The sequence below is a fragment of the Anticarsia gemmatalis genome, chromosome 20, assembly GCF_050436995.1.
Source record: "Anticarsia gemmatalis isolate Benzon Research Colony breed Stoneville strain chromosome 20, ilAntGemm2 primary, whole genome shotgun sequence".
Classification (NCBI taxonomy): Eukaryota; Metazoa; Arthropoda; class Insecta; order Lepidoptera; family Erebidae; genus Anticarsia; species Anticarsia gemmatalis.
This window is the reverse complement of record NC_134764.1, coordinates 4,634,804-4,659,572: the sequence shown is the minus strand read 5'-3', so window position 1 is coordinate 4,659,572 and position 24,769 is coordinate 4,634,804. Positions and strand designations below refer to the sequence as shown.

Sequence of the window (24,769 nt, the reverse complement as noted above, 5' to 3'; positions counted from 1 at the left end):
TCGTATTTTAAATATTTATGTCCCTGACACCATTCCCTCATTAGTTCCTGAGATTCTACGAACCTTCTTAAAGGAGTCTTCGTCAAACAAGGCCTAAATAAGACCATCTAGTCTAAAAAGATGAGATCCATACTTTATTACAGAATACAATCAAATAATAGTTCCGTATTACATAAAGTGACATCACACACTGCCTAGCAATTTTCAATCAATATATGACATTACCAGCTCAAAATATACAAGCATGAAAAAAGAGAAAATATACTATTTTCTTTCGAACATTTCATTAATATTACGTAAACAAAACAGTATCTAAAATCTAAACACTATATAGATATACAAACTATGTATAGACTACGACAGTGACGGTCAGTTACCGACCGGTGCGGATGAAAGTGAATTCGGCCTCCGTTCAGTGCCAGCACTTAGTTGTACTTCATACCTTTTGCTCTTATTTATTTTCTCTCAAATTGTCATGTTTGTTTACTTTTGTTGAGGAATGTAGAGCGTTGCGTGCGTTGACTGTTAGATGGTTTTTTGTTGGAAAGATTGGATAGTTATCGTTTGCTGCTTCATAATAATAATTATTTCCTTTTTAACACTGCGTCCCAAGTTAAGAACAAATGTTAATATAAACACAAATATTTGGGAATAACACAATATTTATTTTTTGTGTTAATCGCACTCACTACCATCCGACGCAAGGGTCGTGGCGCAGCCGTATATTTCAACCGCAGCACAACAGGCGCCGTTGTAATGTCCATTTCATTTTTATCTTCTTCTTATCAAATTTATTATTTGAATAATTAATCATGCCTTAATAACTAACTCTATAATAGTTAGTATTCCTATTACTAAAGATAGAAGTAATTTCAAAATAGAAAGCGTTAAGGACCTTGTGTTAACGGCACGGCGGCAGGAACACAAACCTGTTTAGTAGCAGCCTCTTTCTCTTCCCGGGGTTACCGCCCTTTACATAATAACTATAACTACTGCACCGCACTGTGCACGTGCACATGTACACGTGCTACACACGGGAAATACTTTCTTTCTTTCTATTGAGTTATAGTCTGTTTTTTTCTGGGTATTTGCATAACGGCTCGTTAGTAGCCACAACAATGTCGGCACGACAATGGAGTTACGTATGAAATCTTCGGGCAAAGAACCCTCAAGTAAAGGTTTGTGTTAGACGGAATGTTCTCGAATAAACGAATACCAAAATATGGTAAGAAAGAAAAGTAAAGTGGTTTTTTTATCCAGGGTTGAGCGAAGAGCAGAAGAATAATCTCGTCACTTATAAATGACAAGCTAAAACTTAATACTTAGAATCCTACCGCATTTCATTGTTACATATATTCAGTAAAACATATGTATATCTGGGATTTCTCTATGTGTACCTAGGTACCTACTCATTTGTACTGCCCTTTAAAGTAAAAAAAGGCTTACCATAGGCTACTATAACCCCATATAAACAGGAACTACGATAGCTAATGTGGACATATTTGTTTGTTGCAGGTGGCTGCTTCGGCTCGACGACGAAGCGCACGATCGTGGGAGGCTGGGCGTGGGCCTGGTGGCTCGTCACTGATGTCCAGCGCATCTCACTTGAGGTAAACATAAACTAATTTAATAAGTCTGATTCGAAATCTTATAAAAAAAGTAACCACTGATAATGCATATAGATCAAACGACTATGTAGTGCATGACTAGATATGGATTTTGGTGCCTAAGGTAGTTTACACACAATTTAAAAAATAAACATTTGTAAGTAATTGTGAATGAACTGTTTTTATAGCGAAATATTCGTAACGTGCGCCTGATATAATGCATGCAGCAATAAACAGTTCGGACAATTATCGTGTATTATTTTCATATTTATTGTATTTCTCACTAAAGTAATGATTCTTCGTGCCGTTCTTCAGTTATCCGAAGTGAATGCACTAACAGTCTGAGCATGAAGATTTATTTTTATTAAATGCTTATCTAACTGCTCGGCTATGCTCAAGTTTCTTTGTTGTTTTAACGAGATTTATAACATCTTGTACTGTTTAAAATTAACTACTCTTGGGTTCATAAATATTTGCTTATCTGTTTTATTTTATGTTATTCGCACAAATAATGTTTTGCAAATGCTTAAACGAAACAATAGTAACTACTCAGTATCTTTTTAAATTTCAAGGAATATTTTTTTAAATCTACATATACTGTCCCATGGAATATAGTATTCCGTATTTTCGACTAAATGAAAATTGATCACTTGTTTTACTAACAAAATTATTTCCAGGTTATGACACTAAACCCCATGTGTGAATATGTGGAGACAGCCCAAGGCGTACCCCTCACGGTGACCGGTGTCGCTCAATGCAAGATCATGAACGAAGACGAGCTTCTCACAACTGCCTGTGAGCAGTTCCTGGGCAAGACCGTCAAAGAAATCAAAATGACCATACTTCAAACATTGGAGGGACATCTCAGAGCAATTCTCGGTAAGTAATTTTTTAAGCGCCATCTATTGCAGAGTAGTAATACTATTGACGCACAGTGACATCTATGTTTCATTAATAGTACTATGAAGTCCAGTGACATCTGTATTTTTAGACGTGAACTGAGTTATCATGAAGAATTATATTAGTTTTATAGAAAAAGTATAGATGTCACTAAAATAAAAAAAATATTCTGAAAAAATACTGGCTGTTTTAGTTCATTAAAATTCAAAGGATGCTTCGTAAAGTGTCAGAATAAAAGAAATATATCTTTTTTTCTTTGGAATCAAATGGCTTTCGAACATTTTCTTCGAGCATTATTTGATGTTATCAAAACTGAAATAAAAATATTAAATTAATAATTATGGCAAAATAAAAACACACAAAGCCCGTATAACAATAATAGAACCGAAAACAGAATAAAAACTATTAATCATCATTAGAGATGGCATGGTTCTCTATTTATTTAATTTACTTACAAATAAACTGAGTCAATTAATTATAAGGTAGACAGGTCAAAACTTTATTAAAATTTTAATTAAGCCTGACTAGACAAAATAATTTCTCTCTAAAACGATTTATTTAATTTTATTATTATTTTACTGCCTAAATTAATTTCCCAAGCAAGTGGATTTAGGCTAGACGAGGTCGCCGGGCACTTACTGAACTGTAAACATACATTTTGTCCTTTTATCTTTACATTATCAAAGAAATACAGGCTGCGTACTCGTTCAACGGTAGGTGTATAACTAAATTAGTTCGTAAACGATAAGGAATCTTTAATACGGACCGACAGTCTTTGGTAGTTGTACACGCATACGCCGCATACAAATGGACTAAGGGCTGCTTCAACTTTATCTAATATTCAGAACTAAGGTGTCTAATATTCAGTGACAATAAAGAAGTAAAGTAATAAATAAGTTCCTCATTCCAATCAAAATGCCTCTGCAGCGACCTGTCTTATTAATAAAACGAGCACGCACACGAAACACGAACTCATTACGGCCATTGATAGGAAAGCGATCTCCTTGACCACCGCGTCCACCACTAATCACGACGCTTGATCGAAATATCGGAAGCAGCTGACAGTTAGTCGACGTGCCCTTTCCTTCTTCATACTTCCTTGTCCATGAAACTTGTTTGGAAACTAAACTAAACATAGTCGAAATCAAGAAGAGCTAACCCTATTTGATTTCTACTGAAGGCTTAAGTTTTTAAACAAATGAACTTTGGCAAATTAAATTTTTGAAAAATCAAAATCAAATCATTTACGTCAAATAATGATACAATGACAATTACTGAATCTGCCACTAGCTCGGTAGTAGAGCCTTGTGAGAAGAGCTAGCATGAAACTCACGGCCACTCTGTTCAATCGCCAAAAGATTGACAATATGGTTGACACAATTTTTTTTCTGTAGCCGAAAACAATCACTCAGAACGTGACATCCTCAAAGTATAGCAAGTAGCTAATGTACTAACAAATGTTACTAGGTTCTGCCTCGAAATCTTAATAACTATGCCACCGTATCGTTTAATCTCATAGTAAGCGTGACGATTATCACGTAAACCTGTCACTCATACGTCATTACATTTCACCTTCACGTCATTACTATTCACTTAACGTTTTACTGACAGGTACGACATACGACACATTACTGACCTCTTTACTTCTTATGTCATTAGAACTAACAAAACTGTTTACAAGTTAGAACAACGGCCAGTTTCACGGCTCATGAATTAATGTCAGATAACCTATCTGCTAGATAAAATGACAGTAGACGTGTGAGAAGAACTGTCAAAATTACAGTTGACAAGTTTTCTGATCTCTGTCCAGAAGTAATGGAACCGAGCGTAATATACACAACTTCTGATAAAAAATAAACATTAAAATATTTACTGATCTTATTTCGTCAATTAAATTGACTAAGGCCAAAGTTTTGTACAAACTCACTCAATAAGGTTTACTTTAAAAGGTTTTCTTAATATCAGTGCTATAACTTGTATATTAATAATATTCTTGTTAGCTGAAAGCTCCCTCTGCTCTATTCTCGTTTCAGTGCTCTCTTTGATTATTGTTGTACAAACTCATCGTTAGTTTTATCATAACAATGTCTTACTTTCTATTATAATATTTTGCCTCTGTATTATTAATTTTAAATTGAACTATATAATTATATAGGTTCACTACTTAATTAGTTTTTTCAGTCGAAGTAATCCCTAAATCGTTAACGAGATGTCTGGGTATCAAAGTAGGTGCTTACTGAAATTCATAAACGGAGGTTTGTGTGACATGAAAATTAATTTTGAGGTCGTAACTTAGTAAGTAATTAACGGTGTTTCGTTATCCGCGTTTAGATCTGCAGAAGTAGGTGAACATAATTTATAACTAATTGTAAACTTATGTATCTAGACTAAGTAGGGAACAATTTAGGTACCTACTGTAGAGTTCTGACAACCTACGTATTGCGGATTTTGTGAATATCCCAGTTTTTTATATTAAAGGTCTGTTTTAAACCTCTAATCATCAAATAGTATTCTTCTCTCTATTTTTTAAATAAGGTCATTTAAAACAGTACATGAATAGCTTTTTCATTTAACCTTAGAAACACCCTGTGAAAACGTATAGGTACGTTCAGAGAATCAGATCTCTGCAATAACCTTCAAAACGAACAGCATAGTTAGATAAAGATAATGCACAAAACGCAACAGGAAATGCAGCGACATAGCGTATTTAAATGAGGGTACTTAGCGCCAGTCCTTGCCTCCGCTAAGGTTACTACAAGGTTGTATGCAGATATGACCTAGGTAAAAACAACTACAGAATTAAACAGGTTTAGGTGCTACATCTTTCTGCACTTTCTTGTGTATAATTTCCTTGAAGGACACACAAGAAGGAAGGTGAGGTATGTATGCGTACGGCACTGCGCCAGTTAGTAGGTACCTCCTGACAGATACCATGTAATATGAGGTGTGAAACTAACTCTTAGCCAATTTTATTATCTGAGAGTTAAAGCAGTTAAAGTCAGTTAAGGTTAAGAATGTTGGTCACAATATACGGGTAAACAATATAATTACTTACATATTTGTATTGAAGTCGCTTAAATATAATTGATTTTGTTTATTTTGAGGAGGGAAATGTTTTCTTTGTAAGTTTGCCAACCGATAAAGGAGATGGGAACTTGTTTTTAATCAAACAGGATATTGTGCATTAATCTTTAATTTACCTTTTAATGTCTGAATAATATTTATCAATGGAGATGAAAGCGGGAAACTCGGTGCATTGGTTTTGCGTATGACTCAGAGGAATATCTGCATTTATCTAAAAGCCGGTGACCGCGAGGTTCGTACGGTCAACATAATTGTACTTAAATATTATTATGCAAATATACTTATGAACTTAATATTACTATTTTAAATGACGTAAACACTACACATACTTGGGGAGTTAGTTTATGATCATAATAAGCAGGTAGGTAGGTACTTAGATTACTTGATAGTTTACACGATAATTGCGATTTAAATGTCATGGATTATTATTTTTTAATTTTGTAAACTGCTAACAAATAAATATTACAACATTACCTTTCATCACATTTTTCCCAGTAGGTACAGATTTAATTTGTACATTTCCCCTACACTGCTATCGTTACCGGGTGATACGTGCACATTATCACGTAGGCCCGGCAGCCATCTTGCTTTGGAGAAAAGGCAGCAATCACAAGAAAATAAAGCAACATTATAACAGTACTAGCATGTACTTAACAGTACCACTTCGTTGGAGGTCGGTGCATAGAACGTTCTAGTAAATGAAGGGCGAACGAACTGTTGTAAGTCGTTACACTTGTTACATCCGCTAGATTGTAATCCCATCTCAGTGATTGTTGCCTGATGCCTGGTACCTGACTTGGTATAAAACAAAACGATACTGAAAAAGTATTATGCCTTTAACATAACATGAATACTAGATCAAGGGCCAGTTTGACAGCTTATGGATTAGCGACAGAATATAAATTTAACCCAATAATGTCCCACTGCTGGGCAAGGGTCTCCTTCCGTAAGGGGAGAGGGGTTAGGCCTTGAGTCCACCACGCCAGCCTAGTGCGGATTAGGGACTTTTCTTTGAAATCTCTCCTGATAGGCTATCCGATACTCAATCAGAAGTGGTTAAACCGGCTATCTTTTTATCCTCTTGTACCAATTTCCCGGAGATATTCAACGTCTGAACAAGATTTGTACACTAAGCTTACACAGCAAACAACTACAATTGCTAACTCCTTGCAGTAGCGTTGACTTCAAGTTTGTAAAAGCAAATCTCTTAAGCTGTTATAAACTTAAATACGGACTGTCCTCATCTTAAGCTCCAAGTTTCTAGTTGTGGTGATGCATTCCTTGAAATAAACTAGCTTGGAACTCAATTCTAGTTTTATTGACATTTCTATAGGTATTTATGTGTCCTACGAACATTTATCATACACTATTATTATGTCCTATCAGTAATATGTGCCGTAATTTCCAGACATTAACAACTTACTATTGTTATAAATAACCGTCTTCGATCGGCCTGTCTAAATCAATCAATCAAATGCAAAGTAAATATAGCAAATGCATTCCTTATAGGTACATGATGAGTATTCCGACAATTCGGGCACTATAATAACGTCTGCTTTGCATTAAATAGATACTAGCATTGTGCATCAATGTTGGAAAAGATCTAATGCAAACCAAATCCAAATGCAAACTCAAAAAGTGAATTTGATTATATCCTTATCTAGAGGCCGCCCGCTACTTCGTCCGCGTGAAAACCATTCCCGAGTAAATCCCGATCCCTCGGAAACTCCGGGATAAAAAGCCTATGTGTTATTCCGGGTCTTCAGCTACCTACATACCAAATTTCATCGTAATCAATTCATTAGTATTTGCGTGAAAGAGTAACAAACATCCATACATACTCACAGACTTTCGCATTTATAATATTAGTGGAATAAAAACTTAGTTGGTAATCTTTACTTTCACGTACATTTCACCTATAACCGCGCTATTTACTCAGATTGAATCAGTATTTCCATCAGGTAGTTTTCTCATTAAGTAACAGTGAGTCAGTGATAGCGCTTGGAGGATAATGCACCAAGTTCCCTTCCTCCAGTGGCTGCGTTGGACAGCAATTTTATGTAACTACATACCTTCTGATGTAATGGATGAAACGTTAGATAAAGTAAGATAACGATGTGTCTTGTTCATTGTTGGAGAAAAAATGTGAAAGAAGTTCTTTTCGTTTTCTTTTTTTTCTTATGAGTCGCGGGGTCTTTTACTATCATACAAATAGCGGGCATAGAATACAACCAGATCCTAAACAACTATTCGTGGATCGTGCAAATATTTGCCCCGTGTGGAATCGAATCTACGATCTCTGACGCACTGGTAGTGGTGTGGTGACCACCTTAACCACTGCGCTACGGAGGTCGTCAACTTTTAAACCGTGTAAGCTAACACTAAATTTTCTTATATTTTGGTCTTATAGCAAGCACCTGTAAGGCCATTACTCGAACTCGACATTATGTAAATATCTATATTACTGATTTTAGTATCCTCAGATAATTATCGCGTGACAATGTGCGTAAGTGCACGGCGGAATTCCCAACGTCAACGACCGGCGTGGTGTCCTTCGATGTATATGATAACATATAGTTGCGGAAAAAAGCGCATATAGCTAGTTATTGTGCTACACTTTTTGTGTCATATAGCAAAAAAAATCTAAAAACATATAATTCACACCTGTGCTAAAGCAATGGCTTCTAGATGATACAAAATTTCAAGAAATAACTACAGCTAAGATCCCAGTACACACTTGCGCGCTGCAAGCTTATAGCATTAATGATTAGTAATTAGTACTAAAAGCTTATAATATCAGACCTAGGCTTTTCATAAGTTAATTGATGTGCGCAAAACATGTTTGCATGTCAGCTAGTACTCCCCAACTGTCATCAAAATATTCATAGGCTGACTACGGCGATTTCCCTGAGGAGCTGACTAATACAACAAAACGTTTCAAACCAACACGATACCTACTCACTTCATGAATGTTATCAATTTAAAACTTAATTAATTGGTTAAAATACAAATTAAAAGTAAAAGTTTGACGTCTGTCTTTGTATTTAGGTACCTATTTGGTAAGTCTGCATCATGTTTTGACCACTGACTGGCTGAACATTTTCCACGATGAATAACTTTGTGAAAGGTAATAAGGTAATCGGAAACTCCAGTGTTTACTTTATATAAAAATAATATACTTAGTGTATCCTTCAGTACCTTTACTGTACCTTACGTGTAAGCACCTATAAAGGCAAAAGCAATCCTTCCGCCGCGGCTTTCCTTAAAGTTTAAGCGCTCTTCAACAATATAGACTTTTTGGATAGTTTCAATGTAAAAAAAGTATACAGTGAACTGACGTATAAAAAGACTGTCAAATGCACTAAAATTGTCTCGTTGGCAAAAATAAAAGTGCATCTGTGAATCTTTATTTATATTTTTCGCGCTGCATATAAGACAGACCTGTTTATCCTGGAGCTCAGAAACAGAAAAATACTTTGATTGAAAAGTGCTTCAATAATGAGTGTATTTGTGTTTGGTGAAAAGTCCACTCAATCTGTACATATTGGTTTGATTTTAAGTTTATTTATTGCTGTGCTATCTGTCCAATATTTATTGTGTTCCAATGACTACTAAAGTAAGGTTTAGTTGATGAAAATTATGATATTATTCGACTTTAACGGTATATGTGGTACCTTTTGTATTGCATGTTTAAAATGCATGTTTCCTTAAGGTATTTATCGAACTTTACCCTTTTATAAACAACATCTTCCTTTAGACGCTGTATCTTTGTAATTGACTCATGTAGAAGAACATGTGAGACAAACTTCTTGCACATGAATAATGTATGGGAAAAATGAATGAACGCATAGAATTTACATAGCAATGGAAATGTTAAGACAGTTGTCGTAGTGCACAAAATCTGAAGCTCACTGAGTGCATGTAAAGAATCCCATTACTTCGACGTACCACTAGATGCAAATACGTTTAAAATTCATTAGACTGAGTTAGTACAAAACGACAATAACTCAAGGAGTATTTTAATTTTTTTCCTTTTGACCAATGGAATTGGTCAAAATTGGTGGAAATATTTCACCAATAATGTTTTTTCCATCAGCTGCGCTGTAGTCGAAAATTCGTGATGTATCTACAATTTTTTTCCTCATTCCTGACACGATAAATATGGTATTGTAATTAACATAACTTCATTTACGTAACTGTAACATAAACGTTACGTATAATAATATAAATAATAATCAATAAATAGACGTACACACGCACCGCGTTTGAAATTATGATTAATATGTATTCATTGATTAAGTAAATAGTGCGTCATGGGGTTATCGGGAGGGAAATAAGTTAAAAATAATATTAACTAAATAGGTTGTTTTATGTAATTTTAATGGGAAATATTTACCGCCTTTTGTTATCTCTATTTATTTATTCCCGTAGGCTTGCATTTTCTCATACGTACTTGCATTGAACAATCAATCGAAGTTTATGAATATAATTGTAAGTTAACTTAAGCGTATCCGATACTTATTGTTCAGAACTCGGGATTTTAATAAATTCCTCCATCTATACTTAATATTATAAAGCTGAAGAGTTTGTTTGTTTGGTTGTTTGTATGTTTGTTTGTTTGTTTGAACGCGCTTATCTCGAAAACTACTGTTCCGATTTGAAAAATTCTTTCAGTGTTAGATAGCCCATTTATCGAGGAAGGCTATAGGCTATATATCATCACGCTACGACCAATAGGAGCAGAGTACCAGTGAAAATGTTACAAAAACGGGGAAAATTATGATTCTCTTATGTGACGCAAGCGAAGTTGCGCGGGTCGGCTAGTTCTGTATAAAATTAAAGACCTGACACACTTGGTTTTAAGGGAAACCGAACTTTCTTCTCTTCGGAGTTCGAGCATTCTAGAATAGCATTCCAGTATTCCTACATTTTCAATACGCTACAAACGCAGTCAATGGCCTTTCATTATACATTGAGTTTGCAAACTTACTCAAAGGTCACTGACTCTCAAATAAAATGTAAACAGACGTTTTAACATTTAGAATGTGAAGCATTAATCTCCATCGCCTTAAGGCTTGTCAAACTTGAGTGAGTTCTTTCTTTATATAGTAGGATACGGGAATTAACGCGAACAGGCATTTTACCCTAAAATGCCTAACGTTTCGGCGCAGGTTGCTCTCGCTGTGGTCGCAGGCTGACTGGTGACTCTATTACATACTAAATATGCAACGCGAGAGAGCTTATGAGTTCTTCCTCTATTCCCGCAAGTATAAAGCAGAACAAATCTCGGGTACTCAGTTCTGTCAAAGCCGTTTACAGACTCTAAGCTTGCTAAGCATGGCAAATATGGAAATTACTCTCCGGAGTTCGCTTTTGTGATGCCCTATGAATATGCACATGACAGTATCTACCTAATAATTATGTTACATCTCTCGTCTCTGTGAATGCACTTCGTCAGATTACTTTGTTTCTAGTTATTCTGGCCACTGATCTCTGAACATTATTCTCTAAACTGTTTGTCGTTTTTGCATCTATATTGAGTTCGTATAACTTGGTTAATAACCTGACTTAGCCAGGAGATAATCTTTGTCTTAAAGAATTTGACCTAAAATCTGTAACAAAGCAATAACAAGTAGTGATCTACAATGTTGTCGAAAATGTCAAATGAATACAAATGTCCTTGTAACTGTCCATAGCCCTCGGTTTTATAGTATTCGATTGTTACGACATTGTTGGTTCAGGGAGCAGAGAACTTTTATTTTATTACCGATCAATGTGGGACGAGCGATACGCGAATAATGTCGACCACTTCATAATATCATAGGATATCTAGCACTTATCCATAAGCTATGTATTTAGCTCTTAGAATCCTAAGACTGAAATGGTAAATACGTCATGTAAATCACTATTTTTGTCAATAATCTTATACGAATTACCGTATATGATTTCGACAAACTATCACTCGTATCCCTTGATTAAGTGTTTATTTACGTAATTAGACGTTTTACGATTTACGATATATTATATTATATACTGGTATTTTGCAGGATACAGATAATTTTGTAGGTCATTATGTACCTTTAATTTCGTTTGACGTAATTCGTATATTTCCATTAATTATTGTTATTTAATTAACACACACAGTGATATTTTTTGATTCTGCATTTACTGATATTGTTACCAAGGTTGCAAATCATATAATGGTGTTTTACGATATCATGCAGTAATAATTCAGTACGCTTTGCTTTAAATGTGACCAATATGTATGCATACCAGCCACGATGTCATTGAACCAATAATAAATAAACCGAGGAGATACAAAGTGGAAGCAATAACTAATATTTGTAGTTGCAAAGCTGAATAGTTGTGAAACTAGACAAATATTCAGTAGTGTGTGGTGATCTGTGGTGGCGCGCGGGGGGAAACTAACAGTTTATATTGTAAAGGACCGCCCGACCACGCCACTCGTTCACAACCGTCTGTACTCGACACTCGAGTACTCTAATACTTTTACACAGAAAGTTATTCGTACTTTTTTCACTTAACCTTTGCCGTTTGCTATTCATAAAAAAGTTAATCATCTGTCAAGTTTCGAGAACCATAGACAATTTTAATTTTATTTTCTTTTTATTCGCCTTTGTACGGATTCAAGTTTGGAACGCTTAGTGTTGTACCGTGGTACGGGATGAACAGGACAGTTTCTTAGTGTTGTGGAACATCCTGAGGTTTCGTTATCGAGACCGCGCAGCTATTTGCAAGCCGTAGCCATGTCTTTACTTTGGATGACTGCTTTTAATCTCGGATTAACTGTTGGTGCGACTTTAGCTGTAGTTAAAAGGTAAGAAGCTTTATCTATCACGTTGCTGTCTTTTCTGTGAGAAAAACTGTATCTTATAAATGGGTATTTTTATTTAGGTTATTGACTTTAAATGTATTTATTTTCGCACTTTTAACATACAAATATATACTTTTATTAGTCTAGGGATGCCGTATTGTCACGATATGGGAATTACAATTCCCAAACGCGGTTATGTCAAAATTAAATTACTGAACAGTTTTAACTATTCGAGTTGAAGGTCGATGTTTTAGTGGGTGTGTGATAAAGGAAAGTAATTACTATCGATTTAGTGACTATTTGAAGACGACAACTTTATGATGAATTAAAGTTACACGGGTACTTAGTTCGGTCATATTTCTATGTATAAAATATAAACGATTTAGCTTTTATCTGAATAAAAACCATCCTTAGTTGTGGTCAGGCTTTTGAAAGAAAATTCATGATTTATTCACATGTGTGGTTCACGATACAATGGTGACAAAAGAATATATTCAGAAGAGTATTGTCCACTGTCCATATGACAAGGGTCTGACATGTGAGAGGATAATCTTGAACGTCTATACGAGAAATACTTCTTGTCATTACTTAATCAACTCGACCTTTCATAATCACTACATAGTATAAAACAAAGTCGCCCATTTTGTCTGTAGTCCCTTCGTATGCATAAAACTTTAAAACTACGCAACGGATTTTGATGCGGTTTTCACTAATAGAAAGAGTATTTTCTCCGACAGGTTTTTATATATAATTGAAATACATTGAAACTATATTAGCTGAGTTATAGCGATTTATGTCCAAGAAGTCAGAAAAAAAATCTAATTGAAGATTGCATTTGTGCGTGCGCCGCTTATACCGTTGGATACAAGTAAGAACAATGTATAGCAAAAACATTGGTCTTTATTAGTTCTACAAAAAAGTCCGCGATGACATATATCCAGCTTTTTTATTTAAGTCACAAAAACTACTTTTCTGTATTAAAAAAACATTTAATTCGTTGGGTGATGTTTAACTGGTGATATAACCAATAATACATATATCCTTATCAAAATAAGTAAGTTCATCATCACGAGCATTTAATTTAGATTATTTTTGCAGTTTACAGTGTGTTATTTAGACATATAGTTTAGGAGATATCACGATATTAGTATTGCGGCACGGTACGGGCCGGCCGCGGCGGCGGGGGCAGCGTCCCTATAAATATTTTTATAAAAACGAAGTTATTGTGAATTGAAAATTAGTATCCAATATGTGTTGGTGCGTTGACTGTATTTGTCGACATAGCGGGATACACGCAAACGAAGTTGCGCGGGTCAGCTAGTACTTAATAATGTCACATAAAAGGTCATTTTTGTTTACATTCTCATTTTATAAGGCTTAGGATCGTGAGGTATTTGGTAATGATTATACTTTTAAAGGATAATGAAAATTAACTAGCTTGCTTTAAAATCTTTACTGGTGGTGTTTTTAGTTCCTTGTTCTATCCCATCCCAAGGGTCATTGCACTCTTGAAGATAGAATTACTTAACTATTATAACAAAAAACGTTTGAGCTTTTAAGTTTTCTTGGATAAGTTTCTTTTTTTTTGGATACCTTCAGCTTTTATTCCTAGTTAGTGTTCGTACTCTTTTTTATATACATTTTGCCTATTGCATAGTTTTTTCATGGGGCCGACATTTGCTTTTTCATTAATATTACGTTATTACCCTGTTTACTTATATCAGTAAAGTGTCATTTTATTTTGCACCGATTTCGGTGTTACGTACCTACTGATATTACTTTTGAATTATAAATTTCCCGTTTAAAATACATAAAATATATCCCGTTATAAATACCGCCCGCTCTTTATTCCATTTCGTACTTTTCCTGAAAATTGACGCACATCATATTCCAATACCTATTATTTTTCTATGTTATTAAATGTTATGATACAAATATACAAGTATTTATTAGAAATATTGTATAATAACACATATATTGAGTAAAAACTGAAGCGAATAACTGAGTCGTGTTTCTCAGAATCTTACGTATTTTCTATACAAAATAATAAACAACAACATATTATATTGTTCATTGATGTTGCAATTGTATGACTTTGCAAAAAACAACCTTGAATGTAAACCGCAGCTCAAACCGCAGTACGGTTCACTGTTAAAAACATATCTCTGTATATGATTATATTTTATTATAATCGTATAAATAGCCTGCATTATCGTACCACTGGGTGTTTGTACTGCCTGGGTGACAGTGTAATAACTTACCATGACCTGTGGGACTCTGGAATCGGAAAAACTAGTAAAAAAGTGAATGAATAACTATGCACAGTACTATCATGAAATATTATTTGATGAAATAGATGACTTAGCTTGCCGCGTATTGATGTTTAAAGTTTTACACATTCTGGGTGAAGTAGTACAAATTACTCGAATGTAAACTGTTTAGCTCTGTCTTATTTTGTGATATATATTTCTACGAGGGATTATGACAAAGGTCAAGACAAAAGCTTCTAGTTGATTTAATGATTGTAGTTGTAGAATAAGTTAAAAGAATGTGATATGCCCATAACAGGCTTAACAACGAAGTCTGCTGTTTTATTAATGTAGACCGGCATTTGATTTATCATAGAGTGTTAGTGCATTGTAAAGTCCTTTGATAGTGAGATATTTTTGTCGGCTAAATGCCTATTTCCTTTTACTCTTATTTTACCTTGATATTTGTGCAATCAAGTATGACCTCTGGTAGTGCTTGCCTTTACTACTCATTATATACACTAAGGTCAAATTCAAGAACCAAAATTGTTGTTAAAAGAGCACCTGCAAAAAACATACCAAATGATTCCCAAAAATAGTCTTTAAATATTCTTGGGATCGCTGTTATCGCTAAGATTTAAAAATATATTTTTAATTATTGACATACTGAAATCTTCATAAAATAGAACACTATTAGTCACTACTCGCATCGTAGTCAACGATACACTTAACTTAAACAAAAGCAACCAGTTATTCATATTACTTTGTGCAATATACAAAATAGTATTTCATTTCCTATGGCCTATTTAGCCAGGCAGGCAGTCAGTTACAATAATATACGGCTAGGTGGTAGTGTGGTAGTGTAAACACAGGCGATAACGTTCATTCATCAGTGGCGCGTGGAGCCCAGCTAACCGCAACCCACAACACATACCGATATACGTCACTATACACTAGTATAGGCTACAAAGCTTTAGAAATGATATAAAACGATGTACAATTTAATTCACTAAAGTGTAGACCTTAAACTTCATATTTCTCACAATTATTTTTTACTAGCATCTGTGCGCGACTTCGACCGCGTGAAAAGATTTTCCGGGGTAAATTCCTATGCGTTATAAGCTGTCGGTGTACCAAATTTCGTAGTATTTACGTAAAAGAGTAACAAACTTCCATATATACAATTATACATTCTCACAAACTTTCACATTCATAATATTGGTAGGATTAGAAAACACACTTATTATTAGATACAATGTCGTACAAAACTTTTAAACTTCTACAGTATTTGATAGAGAACTTTTAGTCGCTCAAATATTATTATGTCAAGCGTGTTTGCCATATACAGAAACAGGAACATTACCGTAATGATTCAGTTTTCCAATAATTCCAGACATGCCCGAAATTCCAATACTCATAGCGTGAAAAACTAGGTTAGTGAACACACTCGTATATCTAGTTCTACATACACATATGTGTAAATACATAAAAGCCTGAAATGGCCAGCCTTTTTGTGGCCAGATTTTCGTACAAAAGTTTACATCTTCTCCTCGATATTTTCGACAAATGTTGATCAGAAGTTTCGTGCCTAAAATGCACTTCAATACTGTTAGGGCGCTGTAAACTATTTATCTCTTATTTAGGTCACAAACTTGCACCGCAAGTATTCACTAAGTTAAATGAAGGCAGTGTACGTCGTTAGCTCTATATGTCGATTTCGGGAATATATTCGAGCTAGTTTTATGGCTATTTTATGACTAATTTGACATAAATGTCAATGGAATAGCAGCTTATTCCATGATTTACTTTAACCAGAAGCTCTCAACAGCTTTGGTAAATCATTGTTTTTAATATTATCAGTTCTGCCTCTTCTGTCGTGTCAACGGCTCACCATAATACCTATACAGTTGTTGACAAGAACTTGGCAACATCAATAGCAATTTCCGTCGCCAAGATAAGGTCCTCAGTTGTGCAGGTTGTGGGACGTAGAGGGCATTGGATATAAATTCATATTATCCGTAACAAAGTCTATCTGTTCACTTCATAATAAAAATATCTTTAACATTCCATTCCTCATCAGATCCCGCAACTAGATAGTAAATAGCATTCGAGTTCCCATAGTTCCACTCCATACTTTGTAACAAGTAAACAGCATCGACGCGCTTTGTCCTGTTGATCGTTGGTCTCGGGAACATTCTCGCTGACGAGAGAACTAATAGTAGCTTGTTCACTTGTTCAGCTAGTCGTGAAGTTCACATGATATCCGACGTTTAATTGTGTAACAAGTTTCTACGGAATGCTCTATAAACCGATCTAATGATGCTATGTTTATTGTGTTTGAGTTAAATGTCATTGATTAGTTGTACTTACCTATAATTTAGTTTATTTTAAAGTGTACAATTAACCCCCGGTTTCTGAGTTACATTTAGCGGCAGTTTATCTTTTCAATAGCGTTAAAACTTATATAAAAAAACGCAATCGAATAGATAAACTACCGCTAAATGAACTCAGAAACCGGGAGTTAGTAATAACTTTCCCTGATTGGACATTATTTAATTAAAATTAACTAAGTTTTAAGGGAATGATACTTTATCACACGGTTATAGGCGATAGAGCCGGGTCCCAAACCTGTGCCCATCCAAAACTTCTTGAGGGACTAATTTGTCACAAAAGCCTCTTGGAGCCCAAAGTTTATGACATAATTAGGGGGTGATTTAACAAAGCCCTACGAAGTTCGAAACTGTATAACTAAGGTTAAGTTTAGAGAAAACCTCTTACAACGCTAACTATCATATTATATAAACTAACAGAAAGAGCAACCATCTCCCAATTATTTAATACTAGCTGACCCGCGCAACTTCGCTTGCGTCACCTAAGAGAATGGGTCAAAATTTTCCCCGTTTTTGTAACATTTTTCGTTGCTACTCCGCTCCTAATGACCGTAGCGTGATGTTATATAGCCTATAGCCTTCCTCGATAAATGGGCTATCTAACACTGAAAGAATTTTTCAAATCGGACCAGTAGTTCCTGAGATTAGCGCGTTCAAACAAACAAACAAACAAACAATCAAACAAACAAACTCTTCAGCTTTATTATATTAGTATATAGATATAGAGGCCGCCCGCGACTTCGTTCGCGTGAAAACCCCCGTGTAAATCCCGATCCCTCGGGAACTCCGGGATAAAAAGAGCCTATGTGTTATTCTGGGTTTTCAGCTACCTACGTACCAAATTTTATCGTAATCGATTAAGTTGTATTTGCGTGAAAGAGTAACAAACATCCATACATACTCACAAACTTTCGCATTTATAATACTAATAGGATAAAATTGGTCCATACTCTAAAAAAGACCTTCAAACGTTAGTAGTTTTCCAACAATTTCGTCACCAACTACCGTGCAATTACGTTACGAGTAGGAAAAGGGCTGGGCGTCTGACGCAATCGATTTATTTGAAACAGGTCTCGGTAGCACAGTGACCTCCTTGCTCAACGAGTACCAGCCCATTATCTCTTCACCCTGAACTTGACTGACAAACCAGCCGACCTTGAGTAATACTCAATATTATCAGTCTCACGTGCCGAGGTACAATGTCAAGAACAATCCAATATCGGCTAAATGTGGTAGAACAAGTATTAGTTGTAAAGTCCATAATTATTGTACTTACATACGGTATGACGTTAACGTTCTGGTTTCGGTAATTACCGAACGTAATAAATATTTCTGACGGCTTTATTTAATTTGTTTTTTTTTGTATTCACGTCCGTTTGTCGTTTGCAATGATATTGCCAATAATGTTGATTAAGATCGTTTAGATAAGTTATCGAAAAACATACTTATTCAAGGATACCTGAAGCCTGTTTAATAGTGCCGCATAATGAGCCTATTATAGAAGGAACAGATTTGTCGTTCGCTGAAAACCAACAAACATGCACCATTTTTTTAGATTTTGTAATTGATACTCAAATAAGCACCAATTACTTAGTTAAGACATTTGAAAACAATGAAATATAAAATTGCTCGATTCAATAGACGTCAAATAACATTGACTTATATAGTTAACCAGTTAGAATAGTCGAATGTTACGTAAACTGTGAACTGGGCCACGCACTCGTCCAAAAGGGGTCAGTCTCGAACACTGCCGAGTCTCGACACTCGATGTCATCATCACGGCACGGAGGCCGGAACACGCGCTGCACATTTAACTACATACAAAAGGAACAGGAAGGCACAGCTTCTGTATTTTAAGTGTCAGTTTCACTGCCTATAAGTGTCAGATAACCTATTAAAAAATTTAAAAGTAACAAAATATTTTGTCTATAATAATAATGCCGTCTTGGGCGTTTTCGGGTACGGCGGCCAGTTTCATTGAAACCAACCAACTGTGCAGGACTTTGTTTATAGTGGCAAAGTGTGTACATAATACACAGATTCACTGTCTATTCCTTTACTCTCATAGTCTGGTGGGACGGTTAAATGATGAAATAAAAATGAAACCGAGCTTTAAACCAGCATTTTTAAATTAAATTAAATTTATACAAATGCATATTACGTGCACGTCAGCTTTTGTACGATAGTTACACGATATCTTAGTACAAGTAAAATTATAGGCTATTATTTTCAAATAATATTCCTTGCACGGCAAAGGAAGCAGTAGTTGCTTATGGAAATGAATGAAATTTTCCGTAAACGTTGTTTCATAATGACATAGAAGTATAACTTTTCTGTTATGAATTACATGTCTTTCAAGGAACTTAAAGTTGACGCTAGAATATAATCTAGATTAACATTCAACCTAAAAGAAACCGCAAATGTGGTAATACTTTGTAGTTAAAAAGCCTTTACTATTTTAGAAGTGTACATATGCTATCGTATCTTTGCCTAGCTATTTATATTATCTTTATGATTACCGATTGATATTCCTATACCTTAATCTCATTTATTCCACAAAAATGTATGTAAAGCCTGGCGGCTTATACATTTTTGTGGAATCGTGTGGTCGTATTACCGGTGTTTACTATATATGGGTAAGACAATCTTAACGAGCACTTTGACAAGGGATAGTGAATTGTTTCAACTTATCACATTATATCCAGCCGAGCTTTATCTAATGGAAACATAATAAATAAATAGGTTTTAGACGTAATGGTAGTCCGCGTTTTGTTCTGCTTCTCGCGATAAGTGGATAAGATGGATGGATTGTGTGAAAGATGACAACCCTGAATAAGATATAATCTAAAAGATGCTGCTTGTGACGATTTACTTAAGACATAAAGCTATGATTACAAAGTTAAGTGCCTTTTTTATCCGACTTCCTCCTTTAATAAAGCTGTTCAAGCATCTTTTTGATTTAGATTAGATTTCAAGAAATAGGACATCAATGATTCAAGTAAATTATTGATCAAGAAAACGTAATTATTATGCAAACAAAGACCTTTATAAAAACATCATACATATTTATCCTGCACGTGTCAATTCCGCATGCTATTCAAATTTAAATAAAACGTAGAAATCTAAGACTCATTTGCGCGCAATTTTTTTGTGTACTACGTCCTTGGACATAATATCTTTATAAGCTCAGCTCCAGTTACAAAGTAATGTTCTCTATTATTTATGTACTTATTTCGTCTCACCTTGGCATTCGGCAGATGTGTAATAAAAAATTACACGCTCGGTCCATTAAGATTACTTTTGCTTCAGGATAGTTTTTTCTTAGCCAATTTAAGTGTTGATAGAAAAATATATAGATAGTTCTTGGTTGCATTTTTATAATAATTGGTTTAAAAGACAATCCTGGCAAGGAATCCTGTATTTGTTTCGAACCGTTTGTATTGTTTTACTTGTATTTATTTACACAAATGTCATGACATTTATATGGAGCCATAACAATTAAAGCTTTTACATTCAACCATAACTTTATTTACGTCTTCTCAGAAATTGACACTTAAAATTTTGTCTCCATCGCTCTCATGAAATTATACTCAGCTAAATGTGTGAATAGCTCATTAACTTATTGAGATATTTGTTTGGAAGCACTTTTAAGAATTAGTCTTCATTTTCAAGGCTTTTGAGCTTTTTAAAACAAAAACATATCTGATTTTTTACGCTATCGTTGCTACTGTTATTTCAGTAATCGTTATCCGAATCAATCCAGTAGTCAGCTGTCCGAAACAAACGTCATTTATTTTCACATGACGTCCGGGTTTGACGAGCGTGCTCTCTGAAGCGTGGAGGCCTCGCTAAATACCGTCCATAGATATTGACATAAATGTGACAAGCAAGTCAACCGTGGCGATTGGTTGATTTGACGCATTACTAACTGTGGCTCGTCAAGGAAGGTAAACATTGGTACAGGCTATAATCAATCCCGGGTTTCAAAATTATGCTAATCGGAAACAGATTTGCGTATCTTAATATTTACGCTAAACATTCTGCTTTTTAATGAAATTAATATTGATTTTGAGTCCTTATCATTTTTAGTGTCTGTTCTAGGCAGTGCGAATTCAGTTAAAAGTTTACGAATTCAGTCATATAATTTTTATCAATATTGCCCCTGTATAAAAAGTCACAAATTTCAGGTATACTGAATATTTCACCAAGTTTTATAATTGACTTCTCGTCTTCCTGTTTCCCACAATTTCTGCTGACATGGATCATGGTGTAGTTGACAGCTGTGGGCGTGTGGCGCTGTTAATCGTGGCTCGTGTCATTACTCTCAGGTTCCATTGAGTGAATGAGTTAAATCGTCTGGAGCCGCCCGTGCTCCATTCAGACACCGCTCCGTTACGTTGATACGTCGTGTTTTGTGCGCTCTAGGGATATAAATAACCAGTCGGGGGTTAGATGTCACGTAAAGGTATATGTTATATAGCAATCTTTATAATATATTTACCTACAGCAAGTTAGCAATCATAATTTTTCAACTCTTGCGTTGCATCATCATCAGGCTGTGGAGACAGCCTGCGACCACGGCGAGTGTAACTTGCACCGAAACGTCAGGCATTTTAAGGTAAAATGCGTGTTCGCGTTAATTCCCGTATTCTATTATACATTAAACAAGTTAGCAAGCCAGTACAAAATAACGGCTATTCTGCTATCCTATCGTAACTTAAACGACCAACAAAGTAGTAACAGAGCCCATCACGACCACTATTAAAAGCTTTCCGACTAGTTTCCATATTGAGTTACTGTCGCCAACCAATACTTCCACAGAATATTGACGTAACCTCTACAACCGAATAACAGGAACATCGGTAAAGTGACTCTAAACAAACCGTCTGGTATATTTCCAGGCTTTTGTTCGAAAACCGTGTCAAAGTGACGTATTGATCGGTGTCATATTTACATAGTTTAAAGTGGATTATTTCCACTTCTCCGAACAGAACATTATACACAAAAAGAACTAATATCTTGCCATTTAAAATATTATTTCATCTCTTTTCTTTACTTAAGGTTCGCTATTTGAAATGTAGATTCTCTTGCTGCGGATACTAGAATTCAAAACTTGTAACAGATGTCAAAAATGAAATCTGAAGTCAGATGTAGTGATTTTTCTATTAGAATGTTTTGTAGCAGTTTCAGTTGTGCGAAATTGAATCGATGTTTTGCCTAACATCTATGTATATAAAAATGAAACCCGCTTTCCTTGGTCACAGCATCACGCGTGAATGGCTGTACCGATTTTACTAATTCTTTTTGTGTTGTATTTGTTATTATTGGGAGAAGGTTCTTCCGGATAAAAAATATTAAGAAAATCTCTCAAAAATATTGAAAAATATACATTTAATTTTACATATTTTAGGCGGTGCGAAGTTCGCCGGGTCAGCTAGTAAACAATAAATATCGTAGCAAAATGCACGATGTTTGGCTGTAATTCATTTTAGTATGTAATTATCCTGTACCTAAATATGATAATTTAATTACGTATGTACGTGGTGTTCGAGTTATTCATTCAAAAGGCTCGATTACCTACGAGTGAAGCCTTTCATCGTCACAACGGGTGGATATTTGTGGGTGACGTCCGCACACCGTTGATTGACCTACAAACTTAATTAATCCATTTAGACGTTAGACCTTTTGACAAATTAGGGGTAGTCCACAGCAATGTCGGTTAATTAACGAATATTGATCGTATCTTTACATTCGACGAATAAATAGTAGACTGTTTTAAATACCGCTCAAATATGCCGCATAGTATGCCTATAATTCTTTGGGTTAAAGTATTTCATCATCGCTTCTGAATTCTCAACATTTGGCAGCCAATTCTCAACCTTTAGGCTTTACATACAACTATTTCATTAGGTAGTCCGAATATTATTGAGTTATACCTGACCCAACGACGGACTTGCCCAAATTTTATTTCAATGTCATATACCTTCATTATATTATTCTATATTCGATTCTATAGTCTTACCCAAAACGAAAATATAGGTTAAGTGTTATAGTTATGTAGTAAAATGTTTAAATATTACAACATTACTCTTTGTATAAAACTTGTTTCAATTAACCTTCTTACTTTTTCTTGGAAGGTTTAGCTCACCGTTTGCTTTGCTCTACTTTTTGTAAAAATAAATGGGGAGGGAATTTTTCACGGGCGACTGACACCTCGTAATGTTGTTCTAACTAATTGTACAAACAACTGTTCCTTTGAAGACGACCTTTTATTAGAACAAAATATTGATCGAAAAAATATAGGTACTATTTGTAAATTATAATACTTACGAGGTTTTGTCATTCGTATCATGTTTAAGTGTCTATTTATTAAATGTCTATCTGTACAGTTAGTAAAAGACGTATGTAGTTCTAGTCCTGATATAATTGTAACCCGAAATGTCTGACTCAGTGTCGTGTCAGTAGTTAAACATAACAAACTGGACTGTTACAGCTCATTTTTGTTATATTTGTCAATTGTTCCTATTGTCGAAAAAACTTTTATTTGTATGACATTGCGATATTGGCAACAGGTCAAACTTGTCGACCTTTCACCCGTGACATTTCTAAATCCCTATGTTTACGGCTTGATAGATAATACCACGAACAACTGTAAAGGGAATACGATATAAAATATAATATCATTTGTGTTAGCAGACGTTTATTGTCCTGTGTAGGGTTCCGTCGTAAAGAAGGGATTTAGTCCGTCTTTGCGGCTGTTTGCTTCAGACAACGGTATGTTATTACATTTCGACCGGCCCTGTATCTTTGCGATATTTTTATTACAGTTTTAAATATATTTTTACAAAAAAAATCTGAAAACCTTGGAGGCTTTTCTAAATGATTAGTCGATACATGAAAAGGGTGAATGTTGTTTTACGTTGAGTGACTCAAAACAGAAACCTTTTAACCCAAATGTATCAGTGCCTTCGACGGAATAATATAAGTCGACCGCCTTTTTAAAATCGCCTTATCGACAGAGGCGGACGTATAGAGTGCAAAGTAATGGCGAAATACTTGTCTATTACATCTACAAATGAACAGCCGTCCTCTCGAAAATGTACGAAATCCATTTATGTGTGTCCGGGGAGCCGCTAGCACTTTTTATTCAGACGCTTGACCCATTTCGACAGAACCATTAATATGTTGTCAAAGGCAAGTAGATCAAAAAGTACTTCACACAACTTTTATTGGCAAAGGTATGTCGACGTTCAGCCTGCGTTTCACTGGAATTGGTAATGGATGTCGTTACTTCGAAATTAAATGTCACCTTTATTTGTCACTGCCTGTCACTTATTCTAATACGAAATTGTAGATAGTTGCGATAACAACGCAATTGTTATAATTGGATGTTTATCACTTTTACAAGTTTAAACATTCTGTCCTTAAACTAAACGTTTATTTGTGTATTGCTTTTGTAAAATGACATTAAATGCATTCAGGGACAATAACGTACTAACGAGTCAATTCATTTGCAATATTTTGCTTCACTGGAGGCGATATCAAAAGGAAAAAATATCGGTTTTCGTTCAACCCTTTTAAACGTACAGTTTATTTTCCTACATCTCATTTTAGGGCTGAAATGTGACCTATCTTGGAAAACCTCTTTCGTATCGCTGAACCAGTAAAAATTCAAAAGAATGGATTTCCGATACACACAATTGC

General features: G+C 35.0%; 1 protein-coding gene across 2 annotated transcripts in view; it reads left to right on the top strand.

Moving 5' to 3' along the window:
- Flo2 (flotillin-2) overlaps positions 1-24,769 on the top strand; it is a 268,758-nt gene that overhangs the window by 224,129 nt on the left and 19,860 nt on the right. The window contains exons 2-3 of one of the 2 annotated variants that reach the window (XM_076127312.1): positions 1,516-1,610; positions 2,285-2,486. In XM_076127312.1, coding sequence (XP_075983427.1) covers positions 1,516-1,610; positions 2,285-2,486 — 297 coding nt within the window. Of the gene's footprint in view, positions 1-1,515; positions 1,611-2,284; positions 2,487-12,048; positions 12,430-24,769 lie in introns of those variants that run through there. The other variant, XM_076127314.1, reaches the window with a different exon arrangement.